The sequence below is a fragment of the Herpailurus yagouaroundi genome, unplaced genomic scaffold, assembly GCF_014898765.1.
Source record: "Herpailurus yagouaroundi ecotype Mexico unplaced genomic scaffold, PumYag 209, whole genome shotgun sequence".
NCBI classification, from domain to species: Eukaryota; Metazoa; Chordata; class Mammalia; order Carnivora; family Felidae; genus Herpailurus; species Herpailurus yagouaroundi.
The window spans coordinates 3,353,322-3,370,865 of NW_024412440.1; the positions used below are offsets into that span (position 1 = coordinate 3,353,322).

The 17,544-nt window shown below is 34.6% G+C and overlaps 1 protein-coding gene across 4 annotated transcripts in view; it reads left to right on the forward strand.

The window, feature by feature from the left end:
- UCHL5 (ubiquitin C-terminal hydrolase L5) overlaps nucleotides 1–12,367 on the forward strand; it is a 42,394-nt gene extending 30,027 nt beyond the window's left edge. For 2 of the 4 annotated variants that reach the window (XM_040453602.1, XM_040453604.1), the window contains exons 9-11: nucleotides 873–986; nucleotides 3,985–4,083; nucleotides 10,021–12,367. In XM_040453602.1, coding sequence (XP_040309536.1) covers nucleotides 873–986; nucleotides 3,985–4,083; nucleotides 10,021–10,065 — 258 coding nt within the window. In that variant the 3' untranslated portion in view covers nucleotides 10,066–12,367. The remainder of the gene's footprint in view (nucleotides 1–872; nucleotides 987–3,984; nucleotides 4,084–10,020) is intronic. The other 2 variants (XM_040453603.1, XM_040453605.1) reach the window with 1 other exon arrangement.
- The last annotated feature ends 5,177 nt before the right edge of the window (nucleotides 12,368–17,544 follow it).

Consider the following 17,544-nt stretch of genomic DNA (forward strand, 5'->3'; position numbering starts at 1 on the left):
CACCCAGGCACCCCTTTTGGCCGTGTTTTTAAGTGCAAAGTTCTAGTTTAGTTATTTTAGGGAAAGTATTCTTTATCTCTCTTTCTTGCTCTACTTCCTTTGTTCTCTCTCTCTCTTTCCCTCCCTCCCTACCTCCTTCTCTTTCTTCATTCCTTCCTTCCTGATTTAATCAAGTGTCCTGAGTGGTGATTAAGAGAATACACTCTGGAGTCAGGTTGCCTAGATTCAGCTCCTGGCTTTGTCACTTAATGGATGCATGAATTGGAATATTTCTTTGTGCTTCAGTTTCTTAAGGTCAAATGAAAATAGTATTTACCTTATAAGGCTGTTGTGAGGATTAAATGAGATGATATATGTAAGCCACTTAAAACAAATATTAAATGGATATAAGTATTAGCAATTAACTAATTTCATTATATAATTAAGCAAGTTAGAATATATTTCTCAAAGAATTAATTGGGTACATTTAGATACATGTAATCTTTACTAGCCTATATGATTGATTATGTAGTAAATATGATTGGAGAAGATAATTAGTAATAGTACCTTTTTTACATTCTTTGATCCCATATTCTTAAGAACATATTTAAGCATATTTATTTTATAGCTGAACAAAAGATTATAGCAACACAGCATATTGCAGTATAGATTGTTTTTAGTTAAAAATGCATATGTGTTATTGTAGAACATAGAAATATGGACGGTACTACTTAGGGCTTTTGTCCTTTAATATTGCAGTTAGTAGGCTGGAATTCTGTCACCAATATTAAGAGTAAAATTTGGAAATAATTGTACTATGTATATAATTTGAAAATATTTTGGACTCAAGCCTCAATCATTAGGGTATGGTGTTTCTTTTTCTTTACCCTAAGGAGGAACCCATGGATACAGATCAGGGTAATAATATGTTAAGTGCTATTCAGTCAGAGGTTGCCAAAAATCAGATGCTTATTGAAGAAGAAGTACAGAAACTAAAAAGATATAAGGTATGTTTTCCTTTTATTTGTTCCTTTATTGTTTTAATATAGAGTAGTATATTTTAACATGAAAGTATATTGAATACTTGATTGTTTTCCCCCATCAATTACTAGTTTTCAGAATAATGAGTTGATTCCGTGGCACCCCACAAAGGGTAACTCGTGAGATTTTTTTCTTTTTAATTTTTTTTTGAAGTGTTGTTATGAACAGATTTTTTAACTGATTTGATGCTTCAGTTCACTGCAGTTATGGATGATCAGATTATTTCATCTTTGGCCATTAGGATCAACTTCAAGCTGTCTCCTAAGTTCTTTTGATGGGATTCTCTTCATCTCTGATAGTTTCCTTGCTTTCTAGCATGACTAGATGTTTCAGAATCACCTTGTAGATCTCCTGCTTCAGACTTGGATTAGCCATTTTTTCAAGAAACTCTGTGTCCTATTGTTGGGAAATGGTATTTAGAAACCACTCTTTGGGTACACAGTGATACCAATTGGTCATTATGTCTAGGCCTTTTCAGAGCTAAGAAATACATTTTTGTTTACTGCTTGTTTTAGTTTGAAGAGAAAATATAATGTGAATTCAGTATTTAAATTTAGAATTAAAGGACTTGGGGTGCCTGGTTTGCCCAGCTGGTAGAGCATGGGACTCTTGATCTCAGGGTCATGAGTTCAAGACCCATGTTGCATGTGGAGCCTACTTAAAAAAAAAGAAAGAATTAAATGGCTTTATACTTGAAATTAACTATTTGCATCTTCTCCCTCTCTCTTTTTTAAATGCTTATTTTGAGAGAGAGAGAGAGAGAGAGAGAGAGAGAGAGAGAGAGGGAAAGCATGTGAGTACATACATGAGTAAGGGAGGGGCAGAGAGAGAATCCCAAGCAGGCTCCACGCTATCAGCGCAGAGCCCTATGTGGGGCTCTATCCCGTGAATCCTGAGATCATGACCTGAGCCGAAATCAAGACTCGGGTGCTCAACTGACTGAGCCACCCAGGCACCTCACATTTCTCTCTCTTAAGCTGAACATCTTGATTCCTAACAATATTAACGTAATTACTTATTTGCTTTATGTTGTATATATATAGTATATTCATGTATAAGCAAATAATTACTTGCTTTATGCTCTATATATATAACATGTGCATATATTTGTAAGTATATATAAGTGTATATATATAAAGGTACAGAAGCAGCAATAGTAGTAAGTAGCATTAATAACAACTGAAAGTTTTTTCTTAGGATATATCCCATTTTGGATATATAATCAAACTACTATGTTTTTAAAGTTATTTCAGAAAATTTTCTCTTGGTGTGATTCTATCACCAGTTTGGTACACAGTTGGGTTCATTTACTTTATTTTCCTTTTTAATTTTTTAGGGTGTTAAAAATTTTTTTATTTAATTTTAATTATGGCAAACATTTATGTAATTGAAAGGCAAATATAAAGCAATGTGATCTTTAATAATGTCATTCTCCTTCATTTGCAATCTGATAAGCTTTTTTCAGAGACAGTAAAAAGTGTGAAGGGAGCTCTGAATTTTGTGTGAGCTTGGAAATGGTAGTTATATTATTTCTCATGTGTATCATAGTAGGAAAAGCATTGGTTTTCATTTGAATCTCACTTTGAAGGCAAGGATTGTCTTTTTAAAAATTTTTAATTGATCATCACAGTGTTAGCATAGTGCTTTGCATCATATTTAACAGTCTGCAAATAACTGTTAAATAAAATAAGTGAACCTGGAACTAGTAAGATTTCTTTAGTTGGAAGTAGGGGCTGGCTCGAGTATTCCAGGCAGGAAAAAGGTGGGCCAAGTTCATGGAGACAGGGAGGTAAGGAATAAAAGCTTGAATGTTTATCTTCCATTTTATGTGGTACACAAAATAACTACCCACCACTTATGCATTCTTATGCAGGATTATTCCATAATTAACCAAGTTTTAATATTAGCCTAAAGTAAAACACACACTTGGTTTTCAGAATCTCTACCTGCTACACTGTTGGAGAATGCTTTGTTCCAAAAGGTAAAATGATTCTCCTACTGATATAAAATGAGCATATGTTAAGATTTTATTAAATTCGTTATTTAATTTGAGGAACCTGTAAGATGTCACAGCTAGTTCAAGTGAGAAGTCAAGAAGCTCAAGTTTATCTGAAGGAATATTGAAATGAATTTACTAAAGATGGAAACTTTTCTCTATGGGAGAAGGGAAATAAATTGCTAGACAGAATATTTATTTTTTTTAAATATTTTTTTTTTTTCAACGTTTATTTATTTTTGGGACAGAGAGAGACAGAGCATGAACGGGGGAGGGGCAGAGAGAGAGGGAGACACAGAATCGGAAACAGGCTCCAGGCCCTGAGCCATCAGCCCAGAGCCCGATGCGGGGCTCGAACTCACGGACCGCGAGATCGTGACCTGGCTGAAGTCGGACGCTTAACCGACTGCGCCACCCAGGCGCCCCTAGACAGAATATTTAATAGCTTAATGGCAGTGAAAAACTCGAATTGGGTAACTTGGGAGAGGTGTCCTAGACAATGCATAGTTTTCCTTTGAAGTACAGGTCTTCCCCTATAGTCCACCCTATTTTGATTAAAAGTACTTCAGAGAAAAATTATTCTTGATCACAGAATAAAGCTGCTTTCATTAGGCTTTCCTGATTATTTGCATAGTTAATAGTAGCAAATAGCAAGTTAATTTACCACGTGCGCCTTCTTAAGTTTGCTTTCGTAAGTTAAGTTTTCGTAAATAATTTTAGACTTTTAAAAGCCTCTGCTATTTGCTAAGCCAAGGGTGGGAAACCATAACCCAAGAAACTCCTCGTATTTTTTATTGTATTAGTCTTTATTCTCAGTGGGGATATAATCTCATTATTTCTAATATTTTTTTCTCATGAGAATGGAAGATTTTTTTCCCATTTCTATTGAGTAGGTTGCAAAAATTACAATAGTAGGAACTTAGTAGAAATGTAAAGTTAGTGTGTTTTGATATTTGTTTTACTTTCAGATCGAAAATATCAGAAGGAAGCATAATTATCTGCCTTTCATTATGGAATTATTAAAGACTTTAGCAGAACACCAGCAGTTAATACCACTAGTAGAAAAGGTAAGTTACTGGTGAATACTTATTAGATTTAGATTCCCCCAAAACAGTGTATTGGTTTTTTTTGTTTTTTTTTGGCTTGAGTAGAGGTGAAATTTGTTGAAGCATTTTTATTTTATTTTTTTGGCTTTCTCCTATTGTTTTATATTCTAGATAAGCATTAATTCAACCTGATATTGTAAAATAAAAATAAGGAATTGCCCTACTGCTTAGCCTTCCAGAATCCTTAGTGTTACGAACTCAGAATGTACCTAATATATTAGAATAAAATTTAAAACATTTTCCTTTCTTTAAGCTGAAAGCAACATTTAAAAAAAAATATATATATATTTTTATTAAATTTGCTTATTAAAAACAAATTTGTTTATAAATTTTGTTTATTAAATTTTTTTATTAAAAACATTTTTAATGTTTATTTATTTTTGAGAGAGAAAGACAGCGTGTGAGCAGGCGAGGGACAGAGAGAGAGGGAGACACAGAATCTGAAGCAGGCTCTAGGCTCTGAGCTTGTCAGCAGAGCCTGACTCAGGGCTTGAACTCATGAACTGCAAGGTCATGACCTGAGCTGAAGTTGGACACTTAACTGACTGAGCCACCCAGGTGCCTCTGAAAGCAAATTTTTAGTGTTAATAATTGAGATAATAGATTTTTGTTCTTTAGTTTAAGAAAAATTTGAATTATCGTAGAATTTAAAACTAGAATGGACATTGAAGGGGGAAAAATAACCATAGCCTAGACTAAGAAATAGGTTTTTTGTATTCATTCCTAAGCTAGTATTCTTTCCGCTGAAGAAAACTAACAAAGGTTTGTGAAAAATTCTGATTTCTAAGATTTTTATCTTCAGAACAAGGCACTTAAATATTTATTGAATAAATGCAATGCAATTAAATTGTTTTTAAGTTTATACTGTAAATCAGTGTTTCTAAAAGTGACCATCACTGGATACTCTTTAAAATACATGTTACCTGGCCCCTCCCCAGATATTCTGATATCGGGGAAGAAATCTTTAATTAGAGTTACCCCAGGTGACTCTAATGCAGCTTGTTTGTGTACCACGTTTTGAGAAACACTTTGAGAAGACAGTACTAGGCAAATAACATTTTGGATCATTAACTTAAGAGCAGAGCACATGGTAGGTATGTGTTTCTTATTAATTTTAAAGTATGAAGCAAAGAGGGGCGCCTGAGTGGCTCAAGTTGGTTGAGCGTCCAACTTCGGCTCAGGTCATGATCTCACGGTTTGTGAGTTCGAGCCGCGCATCAGGCTCTGTGCTGACAGCTCAGAGCCTGGAGCCTGTTTCAGATTCTGTGTCTCCTTCTCTCTGCCCCTTCCCCGCTCATGCTGTATCTCTCTCTGCCTCTCAAAAATGAATAAACGTTTAAAAAAAAAATTGGAGTATGAAGCAAAGATACATTTCAACCCAGCTTTTTTATATCATCATAAATTTTAAATTTTAAATGATACGAAGTGAAAGTTATGGTTTTTGTGTATACCTATTACCCAGATCCTGAAACGTGTGCTTCTGCTTTTAGCACTAAGTACACAAATTATTGCAGAAAACTGCTAAGTCTTCCCCTTTTTAAAAAAATGTTTATTGGGGTGCCTGGGTGGCTTGGTCGGTGAAGCGTCCGACTTCGGCTCAGGTCATGATCTCACGGTCCATGGGTCGAGCCCCGCGTCGGGCTCTGTGCTGACCGCTCAGAGCCTGGAGCCTGTTTTGGATTCTGTGTCTCCCTCTCTCTCAGCCCCTCCTCTGTTCATGCTGTATCTCTCTCTGTCTCAAAAATAAATAAACGTTAAAAAATAAAAATTAAAAAAAAATGTTTATTTATTTATTTTGAGAGAGAGAGAGGGAGAGGGAATCCCAAGCAGGCTCTGCACTGTCAGCACAGAGCCCATTTCGGGGTTCAATCTCAGGAACCATGAGTTCATGATCTGAGCCAAAACCAAGAGTCGGATACTTAATCGACTGAGCCACCACCTAGGGCGCCCTCAATCTTCTCTTTTCCATATAGGTTTTCTATTCATGTATCCCAGGGTATTAAAGCTATAAAAGTGTAAGATGGGAAACTGATTTTTAGATTTTCAGATTAACAATTAGGATTCTGTGAGTCTCCGAAGTACCTCCATAGTGTGTTCTTGCATGCAACACTATGAAATATTTCACTATTAAAAATATTAAAATATTAATATGTAGGCTGTTATGTTAAATCATGTTACATCAGATTCTAAATAAACATAAGTGTTATTAAAGGCCAGACAAATGTTTATTAGGGAAATTTAATATGTATGTATTTTGCTTCAAAATTGATCTGTGAATAAACTTTTTGGTGCAAATTAGGAAAACGACCATTCTTGTTTGATTTTAATGACCGTATATCCCCAGAGTTTTTTGAAAGTGTAGTTGGAACAGCTTTTCAGCTTTTCCATTGGAACTGTAATTTCTGAGTTGACGTTAGTTTGGACACAGGGTGGCAGTATGAGCATCTGGTGTTGGTGGAACACCAGCTCAGTGTGTTCTTGTGTTTGCATCTGTTTTTTTGAGGGAGTAGTTATTGATCTTCTACCTCTTGCCTCTTTCTTCCAACTGTTTTTTGATTAATAATATTGCATAAGCAATATTGAGGTTACATTTATTCTTCGTGCATATGCAATATCTGTTATCCCCTAAGGGATTCCCCTAAAGGAATATATCCTTTAAGGAGTATCCCCTAAAGGAATTCAGATGCATTACTTGATAAAAATTTTTGAAATTTTAAAATCATTCATCATTCATCTAGTTGCAGCTTTATTCCTGGACCTCTCTTAAAGTCTAGAGATGTCTTCCCTTTTAAGCAATTCATGATATAGTTGGGGCAAGGAATAAACAACTATAGTATCGTGTTGAATAGAATTGTTCTGATAGGTGCCAGAATAAATTCATGCTGAAGATCAGGGGGGAGCACAGTGGGGCTCCTAAATAGCTATGCCCCTTGAAGTTTCACATCCACAAAATTTTAAATCTGTAGTTAGAATCAAATGCTTATTGTCTACCAATAAGTCCGCTTCCTTAAGCACAAATATATTTTGTTCATCTTATTTGGAAAAAAGGAGTTATTGTATCATATTGAATATCACTTTCTGCTAATGTTACAAATGAAAGAATAAAGATGAGATTTTATAATTATATACAAGGGCTTTAATAGTGATAAATGCTTAATGGTAATACTTCCAAGAAAAATTACATGTAGAATTCAGAAATGGATAAGTTGAAGTTAACTAAGAAATTAGTAAGTTGAAATGCTCCTCCCCTCCCCCCCAAACCCCCATGCCAAGGGAAAGTAGAATAAAGGAACAAAGCATAAAAGGGGTAGAAGGAACCAAACAGGAAAGATGAGACTACTCTCGGCAGTGATGCTGAATGCCAAACCTGTCCAGGATCAGATCTCAGAGTAACTGAGACAGTTGCTTATAGCCTGTGATGGCATGAAAGTGTTTGGATTTGGAAATCTTTTTGTTTTACAGAATAATAAAGAAAAGATCAAGACTTTGTTCCAAGGGCATATGGCTATAATGAATTAGGTTAAGGTCTTGGCTTTTAATACTTTTGTTACATAAGGCTTCTACTCTTATCTGAGGTGTTGAATATACATTACATAAACACTGCTCAGGATGTAACCTAAAAATACATAGTTATAAAACTTATTTAACTTCTTCTTAATTTTATCTGAATTATATATTTTAATAATTATATGGACACGCTCTGCATTATGTCTTTGCTCATTTAATTATGTTATAAAGTTTATGTCATAAACCAGTAAATTTATTTTTGTTAATCCAACTAAACATTCTGTATATTCAGGGGTCAATAAGGAAAAATATGTATTTTAATTTCAAATTATATCTGAAGTTGAATTGTATTTTCATTATTTGGAAACAGAATTTCTGTTGTAAAAATTGTATACATATCAAATTACAAGTTATGCCTGTTAACTAAAAATGTTCATGCAAGCAGTTTTATTTTACTTTTATTTATTTTTGAGAGAGAGGAAGACAGAGCACAAGAGGGGGAGAAGCAGAGAGAGACGGAGACATAGAATCTGAAGCAGGGTCCAGGCTCTGAGCTGTCAGCACAGAGCCCGATGTGGAGCTTGAACTCAGAAACTGTGAAATCATGACCTGACCTGAAGTCGGACACTTAACTGACAGAGCCACCCAGGCACCCCAGCAGTTTTATTTTATATGATACACATAACATATTTCCTCTTTTTTTTTTTTTCAACGTTTATTTATTTTTGGGACAGAGAGAGACAGAGCATGAACGGGGGAGGGGCAGAGAGAGAGGGAGACACAGAATCGGAAACAGGCTCCAGGCTCTGAGCCATCAGCCCAGAGCCTGACGCGGGGCTCGAACTCACGGACCGCGAGATCGTGACCTGGCTGAAGTCGGACGCTTAACTGACTGCGCCACCCAGGCGCCCCAATTTTTTTTTTTTAACGTTTATTTATTTTTGAGACAGACAGAGACAGAGCATGAACGGGGAAGGGGCAGAGAGAGAGGGAGACAAAGAATCGGAAGCAGGCTCCAGGCTCTGAGCCATCAGCTCAGAGCCCGACGCGGGGCTCGAACTCACCGACCGTGAGATCGTGACCTGAGCTGAAGTCCGAGGCTTAACCGACTGAGCCACCCAGGCGCCCCAACATATTTCCTCTTAATATTCTAAGTCATAGCACTCTATTTTATCATAATAAAATACACTATTTGTATAATAATTATACTACCTAATGCATTATAATTTTTTTAAATGCTTATTTATTTTTGAGAGAGAGAGAGAGAGAAACAGTGTGAGCAGGGGAGGGGTAGAGAGAGAGGGAGACACAGAATATGAAGCAGGCTCCAGACTCTGAGCTGTCAGCCCAGAGCCCCATTGTGGGGCTCAAACTCATAAACTGTGTGAGATCATGACCTGAACCCAAGTCGGACACTTAACCTATTGAGCCACAAGGGCACCCCTACCTAATGAATTATAAAAAAGATTGTAATTGTCCTAATTACCCTAGTTTTTAATCTAAGGATGTTTTTTTCTTAGTTGTATAATAGCAAAACTCTATTCCTTTCTGATTCAAGTGGCATAGTGGAAAGACTATTATATATTCTAGTACTCTGAATTATTCTCAAAGTATCATTTGAGGACCAGCAGAGTTGGTATCATATGAGAATTTGTTAGAAACTTAGAACCTCAGTTATTTTTTTGAATCAGTTTGTATTATAACAGGGACCCCAGGTTATTGGTATGTACATTGAAAAGCACTGCTCTAGAACAGGTGTCTTTGACCTCTCGAGGTTTTATTTTCTTCTAGCTGTGTGACTTAGGTCAAGTTTGTTATCTGTAAGCTCTGTCTTATTCATCTGCTGAAAATAAAATAGAATTACTGGGTTCAAGCTATATAATTGTTATGAGGATAAATGAAATAAAGTGTGAGAGCATTTTTTGGGTTGTATAAATAAAGTTTATCAATACTACAGATACATAATCCCTTAGTGAGATGTTAAACTCATTTGTTCAAATATGCAGAAACTAATGTAAGATTTTTCTTTTACTCAATTTGAATGAGAAATGGACACATATGTAAATATATTGTTTTGAAATATTTATGAGTGAGTATGATTTTATGGAATTAGTAATTATGTATTTTTAGATCATTATAATAATACATTTTAACTTCAGATAGGAAAGAACTACAAACCAAACATGATCCTTTTTTACTGAGGGTAAAGCATAACTATAATTTGTCCGCAGTAGTTTGTTGTAATTCTCGAGTTATGAAAGATAATGCTCTAGAAATCTTAAAAATGATGCGTTTCAATCTTTTGAACTTAAGGATACCCTCTTACACAAATTTTAATGTGACCTAAAATGGACTTTTAAGATTTTATAGAATACAATCTTTAACTTCTAGGCAAAAGAAAAACAGAATGCAAAGAAAGCGCAGGAAACCAAATGAAGAAGATGCTTTGGGATGTGTCCACATTTCTGCTTCTGCACTTATTTTCACGGAAACCATTAAGTATAAAGAACTTTGAGCAACATCCTAATTGACTCAATGCACGTTTGGCGTAGTACCAGTCTGTCTTGTCTTTAATGCATGGATTCCTTCCCTACCTGCATCATGTGCATGTGGTGCATATTAAATAAAAGTGATGTTGAGAGTGCTTGCCCAAATCCCATTATTTGACATTGGATCTTAGAACTTCTGTTGGTTCTCTGGATATATACTATCACAATGAACCTAGAAATTGCACAAATGATATTCTCTACCTGTAATTGTTAAAATTAATCTTAGTTCAGTTACAAGCTTAAAATTTGTGAATGTCAGATCTTGATTAAACTGGATCTCTTGTTTTCTCTTCATCATGAAAAGAAAATTGGTATATGTCTTTGATATCTAAACATTTTGAGGATTTTAAAGCTGAATTTTATCTTGAGAAAGTATGGTTTTAATGCAGACCATTTGAAAAAGACAAAAGTATAGTTTTTAGTGATTTTCATTGCTGCCAGTAGAAAAAGTAATAAACGTCCAAATTATTTTAGCAGACTTTCTTTAAGTGTTTGGGGTTATTTATTTATGTATTATAGAATTATTTTAGGAAGGTGTGAGTATTATTCTTCAAAACAGAATTTCAGATTAAGAACAAATGATAAATTTTCAAGACTTTCGGTGTTGCTCTCAGTTTGGCAACATTTTTCAAACTGCTAAGCTGTATATCTATAAGAAAATCAGAGGTTTGACAATTCAGGCTATCTGCTTTTTAAAAAAATATGATGTCATGGTGGAGGATCCTTCTATGGCAATTTGAATGAAATTGGTGTAGCCAGTAGTTACCAAGAACCATGTATAGTTAGCTGACAATGGATTTTTTAAAATTGCTTTTGGGATTTGCTTTGTTTTTGATTCTATGAAATAATTGTATTCTTGCTCCTAATCTTTTCCAAGTTAAACTTTAAAGGAGATTTTATAAAACTTCTTTTTATAAAGGCAATTATCTACTTTTTTTTTTTCTAGATACATTTCTGAAATTGATACATGACTTTTTAACATTTTATTATGGGAAAGTTTAAACATATGTAGGGGGACTGTGTATTCATCTTCTAGCTTCAAACACATGAGTTTTTTAAGGATTGTTTTAAAACTTAACTACATTGTGGTATTATTAAAAAACTAATGTGAGAAAATCTGGTGGGAAATTGAGTAGAAAAGTTAATGAATATTTTTCATACATAATTTCAGTTGAAGGTAATAAAGAAGAATTTGTAGTTTCTCATTTGTTTGTGGGTAAATGTATTTTGCTCTGGATACAATAGTAATTATGGAGTGTTTTCAAAACCATGATACAATTTTTAAAAATGATTTCATAAGGATTATTTTAGGCTCGTCTTGAGATCATTCAATTAATTCAACTTAATTTATATATCCTGGTTTTTTTGTATTTAAGATATTTTAAGTAATCTCTACACCCAATGTGGGGCTTGAACTCATAACCCCAAGATCAAAAGTCGCATGCTTTCCTGACTGAGCCAGCCAGGTGCCCTTATATATCCTGTTTTATAGAAGCCCAAATTTTGTCAAGCAATACAAGGAATATTGTAGTCAGTAGTATCCATTAATCAAGACAGTATGATTCTAGCATAAAGATTAACAGTTAAATCAGTGGAATACAAGAGAGAGCCTATAAACAAATCCACATTTATATGGTTACTTGATTTTTGACAAAGGTAGCAAGGCAATCTGACAGACAAGGAAAGTCTTTTCAATAGATGAGGCCAAAACAGCTAAACATGCATGTGGAAAAAAATGAACCAAGACGCCCCTCCCCCATTCTTCACAAAAATGAATTTGAGGTGGATCATAGGCCTTCGTGTACTAGTTAAAATACAAAGGTTTTTAGAGGTAAACATGGGTGAATATATCTTTGTGACTTGAGGATAGCCATAGGTTTCTTAGGTCACAGAAAACAATAACCATAAAAGATCCAAAATCAGTGTTTATAGGAATTAAAAACTTGTCATTGAAAGATGCTTTTAACAAGAGTGACTAGTATCAAATGATATTTAAAAATAGCTTTATAAAACTGTGTTAATAGGTATAAGGATATTTTCTTATTAATCTAATTCTAATAAAATTCTTTGATAGGAATTTCCATAGCTTAAGAACGATTTATTTTATCTGCTTCTTTGATGACTGTAAATGCTTTGTGATCTGATCCTTCATGGTAATGTCTGCCAGTGAATAAAGAAATATGACTTGCCTTTGTCTGGGTCTTAAGTCATGAAGCTGGTGAGTAGAGAAAATGGACAAATAAAGAGCAATCCAGAAATATATAAATGTTACTTAATGTGGAAAAAATTTTTTTAAAAAGTATTTAAAGTCTTCTTTGTTCATTTCACTTTTGCCCTTTCTTTTCTAAAATCTCATTTAATGCTTCAGTAGGTGAAAGCACTTCCATTCTGTTGTGTGCCTTTTAAAATAGCTAGCCAGCTGTAAGCAATATACTTTTGCTATTATAAACAAAGAAAGCTTGCCAACAGCTGCGGTACTGGGTAGTCTCACCTCATATGTTTAGTTCCCAAGATAGCTGCCCTTTTTCTAGCAGAGAGCAGTCAGCTTGACTGTGCCACTAGAATAGACAAATATTTGTTCTGAGATCATGAACCATTGGGACTTGCTCCCCTCTTTAGACCATGATCCATACTTCAGTGTGTATATGGTGTTACATGCAGATTAATAACTTTAGTTAACCTAGTTGCCTAAAACATTTCAAGATGCGTTCAGAAATTACTCCGTTTTTTTCCTTCTCTACAAGAAGATTTTGTGCCTTTTGAGGAAAAACAATGGCTTTTAAGGTTTTTCCTTTAAAAAAAATTCAAGAAAGATAAGCAAAAATACAATTTAAATCACCCATAGTTCTACCATCAGGGATGCCTACATTGACATTTTAGTGTGATCCTTTTTCCCCATATGTGTGCATGTTTTTGTGTGTTAGTCTTGCATGTCCTCCCTGTATTCCAAAATAGATTGATGTCGTATAAATTATTTTTATTTTTTTAACTTAAATTTTAGCCAACATGCCAGTACAATATGTGTTTCAGGAGTAGAGTTCAGTATAAATTATTTTTAGAGCAGATGATATGCAGTTTATCATTTTTGTATCACAACTTACTTGCAGGAAACAGGCCACTCCAGCTATTTGAAGAGGAATGGGGAGTATACTGGGAATTTTGAAACTACTTAGTTTCTTATAAAGTCATTGGAAGGTATGGAGGAACAGGCTCAAGTTTGGGTCTCCAGAAAGGACTCCTAGCAAAACATCTATTCCTCGCCCATATCGGGGGAACTGCTGCATCCGCAGCAGTCCAGGGGGTTCACGATTGGAGTCGCTGATGATAGGACGTGCTGTGGGAGCTGTGGTCCGGCAATGAGGAATGTGGTGCAGCTGTGTGTTGTCACCGAGTGACTAGACACTGGAACTGGAGAAAAATTCAACCTCTCCGCGGCTAAGGATGCCACTCAGAATAGGTAAAGCACCAGGTCAGATGGCCTCTGCCTTACTTTTAACTTTCTGCAAGGGAATCTAGGAAATTAGTTTTTAGCTCTCCAGGCTCTGCAGAGTAGGAAGGCATTCTAGGAGGAGGCTGGTAAATCCACTAAAACACACATTATTACATTCTTATACAGTAACAATTTTTCTTTTTACCGAAGTGAGATGTTTATTTTGGAGAAATGAGAAAATGTTAAGAAAAAAATGGTGAAAATCAAAGTCTAATCCTGTTACCCAGAGATAATCAGCACTATTACACTCACATGTGTAATAATACTTTATTTTTATGAAAGCAGGATTACAATTAAATATTTCGTTGCATGCTTTTCTCCCCACAAACCTTTCATGTTGAAAAGTAATGCTTGTATTACATCTTTTTAAAATAGCTGCTTAGTATTCCATTATGTAGGTATGCTATATTTAACAGGCTTGCAGTAGTGTGGGGTAAAGCATAGAAATAAAATGGGCAAACTGGATAGTTTGATTTTGGGGGGAGGAATTTAGTTTTTTAAACTGATATGAATTCCTAGATCAGTCAAACATGCAGGTTCTTCAGTTTGTTCTTTTCCTTAGCTCGTGGGTAATTGGCCTAAATCCAGTGGCTGATAGGTGACGGATTCACCACTTCTAGCATACTAGTACTTCTTTTTATTTTTGACTTGATTATATTAATGTCTTGAGAACTTTCTTTGATAATGTATTCAACATATATCTGAGTTGTTCTAGATGCTGAAGATGTATTGGCGAACAAGATCAAGCCCCTGCCCTTGTGGTGAGACAGGTAATAGGCAAGCCTACTACTACAGGTAGTAGTAAGAACTATAAAAAAAAAAACAACAACAACCCTGTAAAAACTAAAAAACTATAAAAAAAGACAAAAAAACACCCAAAACTGTAAATAAAGCAGCTCAAAAGAATGGAGGGAGCTGAGGTTTAATGGGATGGCCGTGGAAAATGCCTTTGAAGAGATGACATTTAAACAGAGATCTAAATGAAGAGCATTTTCTCTGTAGTACTGACTCAGCACTATGAAAGAGGATTTCATACAGACAACCAACATGCAATAATTTTGAATATTAATTTTTAATAATGTGTGATAGTTAACTGGTTTATAAAAGTTGATTTGTGATGATTGATTTGATTTTCAATATGAAAATAGGTTGAATAAAAATTGCATATAGAAAAGGCTAGGACCACTGGCCTATGTGCTTTTTTAGGCTATCCAGATATTCCCCATAATAAACTTATGTGACACTTTCTTGTAGCATTGTAGTATAATATTACATAAGCCATAAAACCAGTGGGAAAAGTCTCATGCAAGTGTATTTTAAAAACAATTTGATATATACCATGGTTAAAGAAGTAAACATGAAAACTAAAACACTGAAGTTTTTAGAAAAAATATGGGGTAATATTTTATTTGGGGATAGAGAAAAGCTTCCTAAGCAAGAAATAAAACATAAAATCCAGAAGAGAAATACTTGACTGTATAGAAGTTTCTATACACAAAAACTTAAAAGCCAGACAATAAAATTTCATCATAACAAGATGTAAGATATATATTAGAAATATAATTAATACCTAATATACAGAGAGCTTTCACCACCCCCCCCCCACTCAAAAAAAGGGAAGGAAAGGTAACTCAGGAGAAAAATTGGCAAGTGATATGAACAGGCAATTCATAGAAAACATTAAAATGGCTAGAGGCAATATAAAAGATGGTAAATCTTTTGTGATCAAGTGATCAAGAAAATGCAAATCAAAATATTAAAGGGATGCCTTTTTCCTGTCGGATTATCAAGAAGTTAGAGTGATTGTAAACTCCCACTTTACAGGGTGGGTATAAATAGGCAGGCTCATGAACCAGTTGGTAGAAGTCTTTTTGAAAAGCAGTTTAACTGGTTGCCTGGCTGGTTCAGTCAGTTAAGCATCCAACTCTTGATTTTGGCTCAGGTCATATCTCATAGTTTCATGAGTTTAAGCCCTGCATCAGGCTCAGTGTAGGCAGCATGGAGCCTGCTTGGGATTCTCTGTCTCCCTCTCTTTCTGCCACTTCCCCAAGTGCAGTGCTGTCTCTGTCCCTCTCAAAATAAATAAATAGAACTTTAAAAAAATTAAAAAAAACAGTTCAGCAATTCTCACCTTTAGATGGTACATATCCTTACAGTAATTTCACTTGCATTCACTTGTATTCGCAGAACTATATAAACTATATATAAAGACATATATTTATAAACTATATACAGACATGTGTAAGAAAATTCATCATAGGATTATTCTTGATACAAATAATTAGAGACAACCTAAAAGCATAGCAAAAAGGAATGGGAGGATAAGTTATAGTATGTTGTTGGAATACTATGCAAATCACTGAAGATAATGAGATAAATTTCTATGTGTTAACATGGAAGGACGTCTGATATATTTTTGAGGAAAATGGAAGTTGCACTATAGTGGTATAGTATAAATCCATTTTCATTTTCTGAAGAAAAACCTTAAATGTGTATACGTAAGAACAGAAAAATTTTTGAGAGTATCACACCAGATTCTCAACAGTTACTGGCCCAGGGAAGTGGAAGGTTGAAGTGGGGAATTTTTCATTTTAAATTTATAGGGTCCTGAGATGATTGAAATGTTTCCTACCAGAATATATTACTTTTGTATTCTAAACAATAAGTAAATAAACCATATCAGTAAGCTAGCCAATTATTCTTGTGACAAAAGTGTTGCTATAATTTCTTTTAATAAGATGTCCCTAAAATGCAGTTAAACATGAACAAAACATAAATAAATGCAGTATATATATATGTATATGTACATACACATTTGAGTAATACATTTATTGTATAATCTGAGGCATACCTATAATGTCTTCCTAACAATAATAATACTGATGATTACAGGGTACTCCCCACTGGTAGCCATTCTCCTAGCATTTTATTTTTTTAATTATTAGTTTTTTTAGTTTCAAGTTTTTATTTAAATTCCAGTTATTAACATATAGTGTAATATTAGTTCAGGAGCAGAATTTAGTGGCTCATCACTTACATGTAACACCCAGTGCTCATCACAAGTGCCCTCCTTAATCCCCATCATCCGTTTAACCCATCCCCTGCCCACCTCCCCGCTATCAACCCTCAGTTCTATAGTCAAGCCTCTTAGGGTTTGCCTCCCTCTTTTTTTCCCTTCCTGTATTTTCAATTGTTTCTTTCCCTTAAATTCCACATATGAAGGAAATCATATAGTGTTTGTCTTTCCCTAGCTGATTCATTTCACTTAGTATAATACTCTCTAGCTCCATCCCTAGCATTTTGTTTTATTTTTTAATTTAAATCCAAGTTAGTAAACATATAATGTAGTAATGGTTTTAGGAGTAGAATTTAGTGATTGATCACTTATACATAACACCCAGTGCCTAGCATTTTAAATATTTTACTTTGTTCATTTTATTTGTTTATTATTTATTTATTTATTTATTTAGAGTCAAACCGTCTATAACTGGGCTACTTAAAGTGTAGTTCTTAGACCAGCAATGTCAGCATCACCTGGGAACTTGTTGGAAATGCAGAATTCCAGGCAAATGGAATTAGAATCTGCATTTTAACAAGACGCCCAGTTAATTTCTGTGCTCATTCAAACTTAAGCACAGCCTCATTGGTTATTTTTATATTTGTGGAAATGTTTTCATAATCAGTGGGCAGTGTGCTATATTTTCTGCAGTTAAGAACTTGATTTTATTGATTTTAGGATATTTGCAGTTTCAGTAGCAAAATTCAAAAGCATAATGGATTAGAAAATTGATTAGAAATAAAATGCAAGAGGTGCCTGGCTGTCTCAGTCAGTGGAGCATGTGACTCTTGATCTCAGGGTTGTAAGTTTGAGCCCCA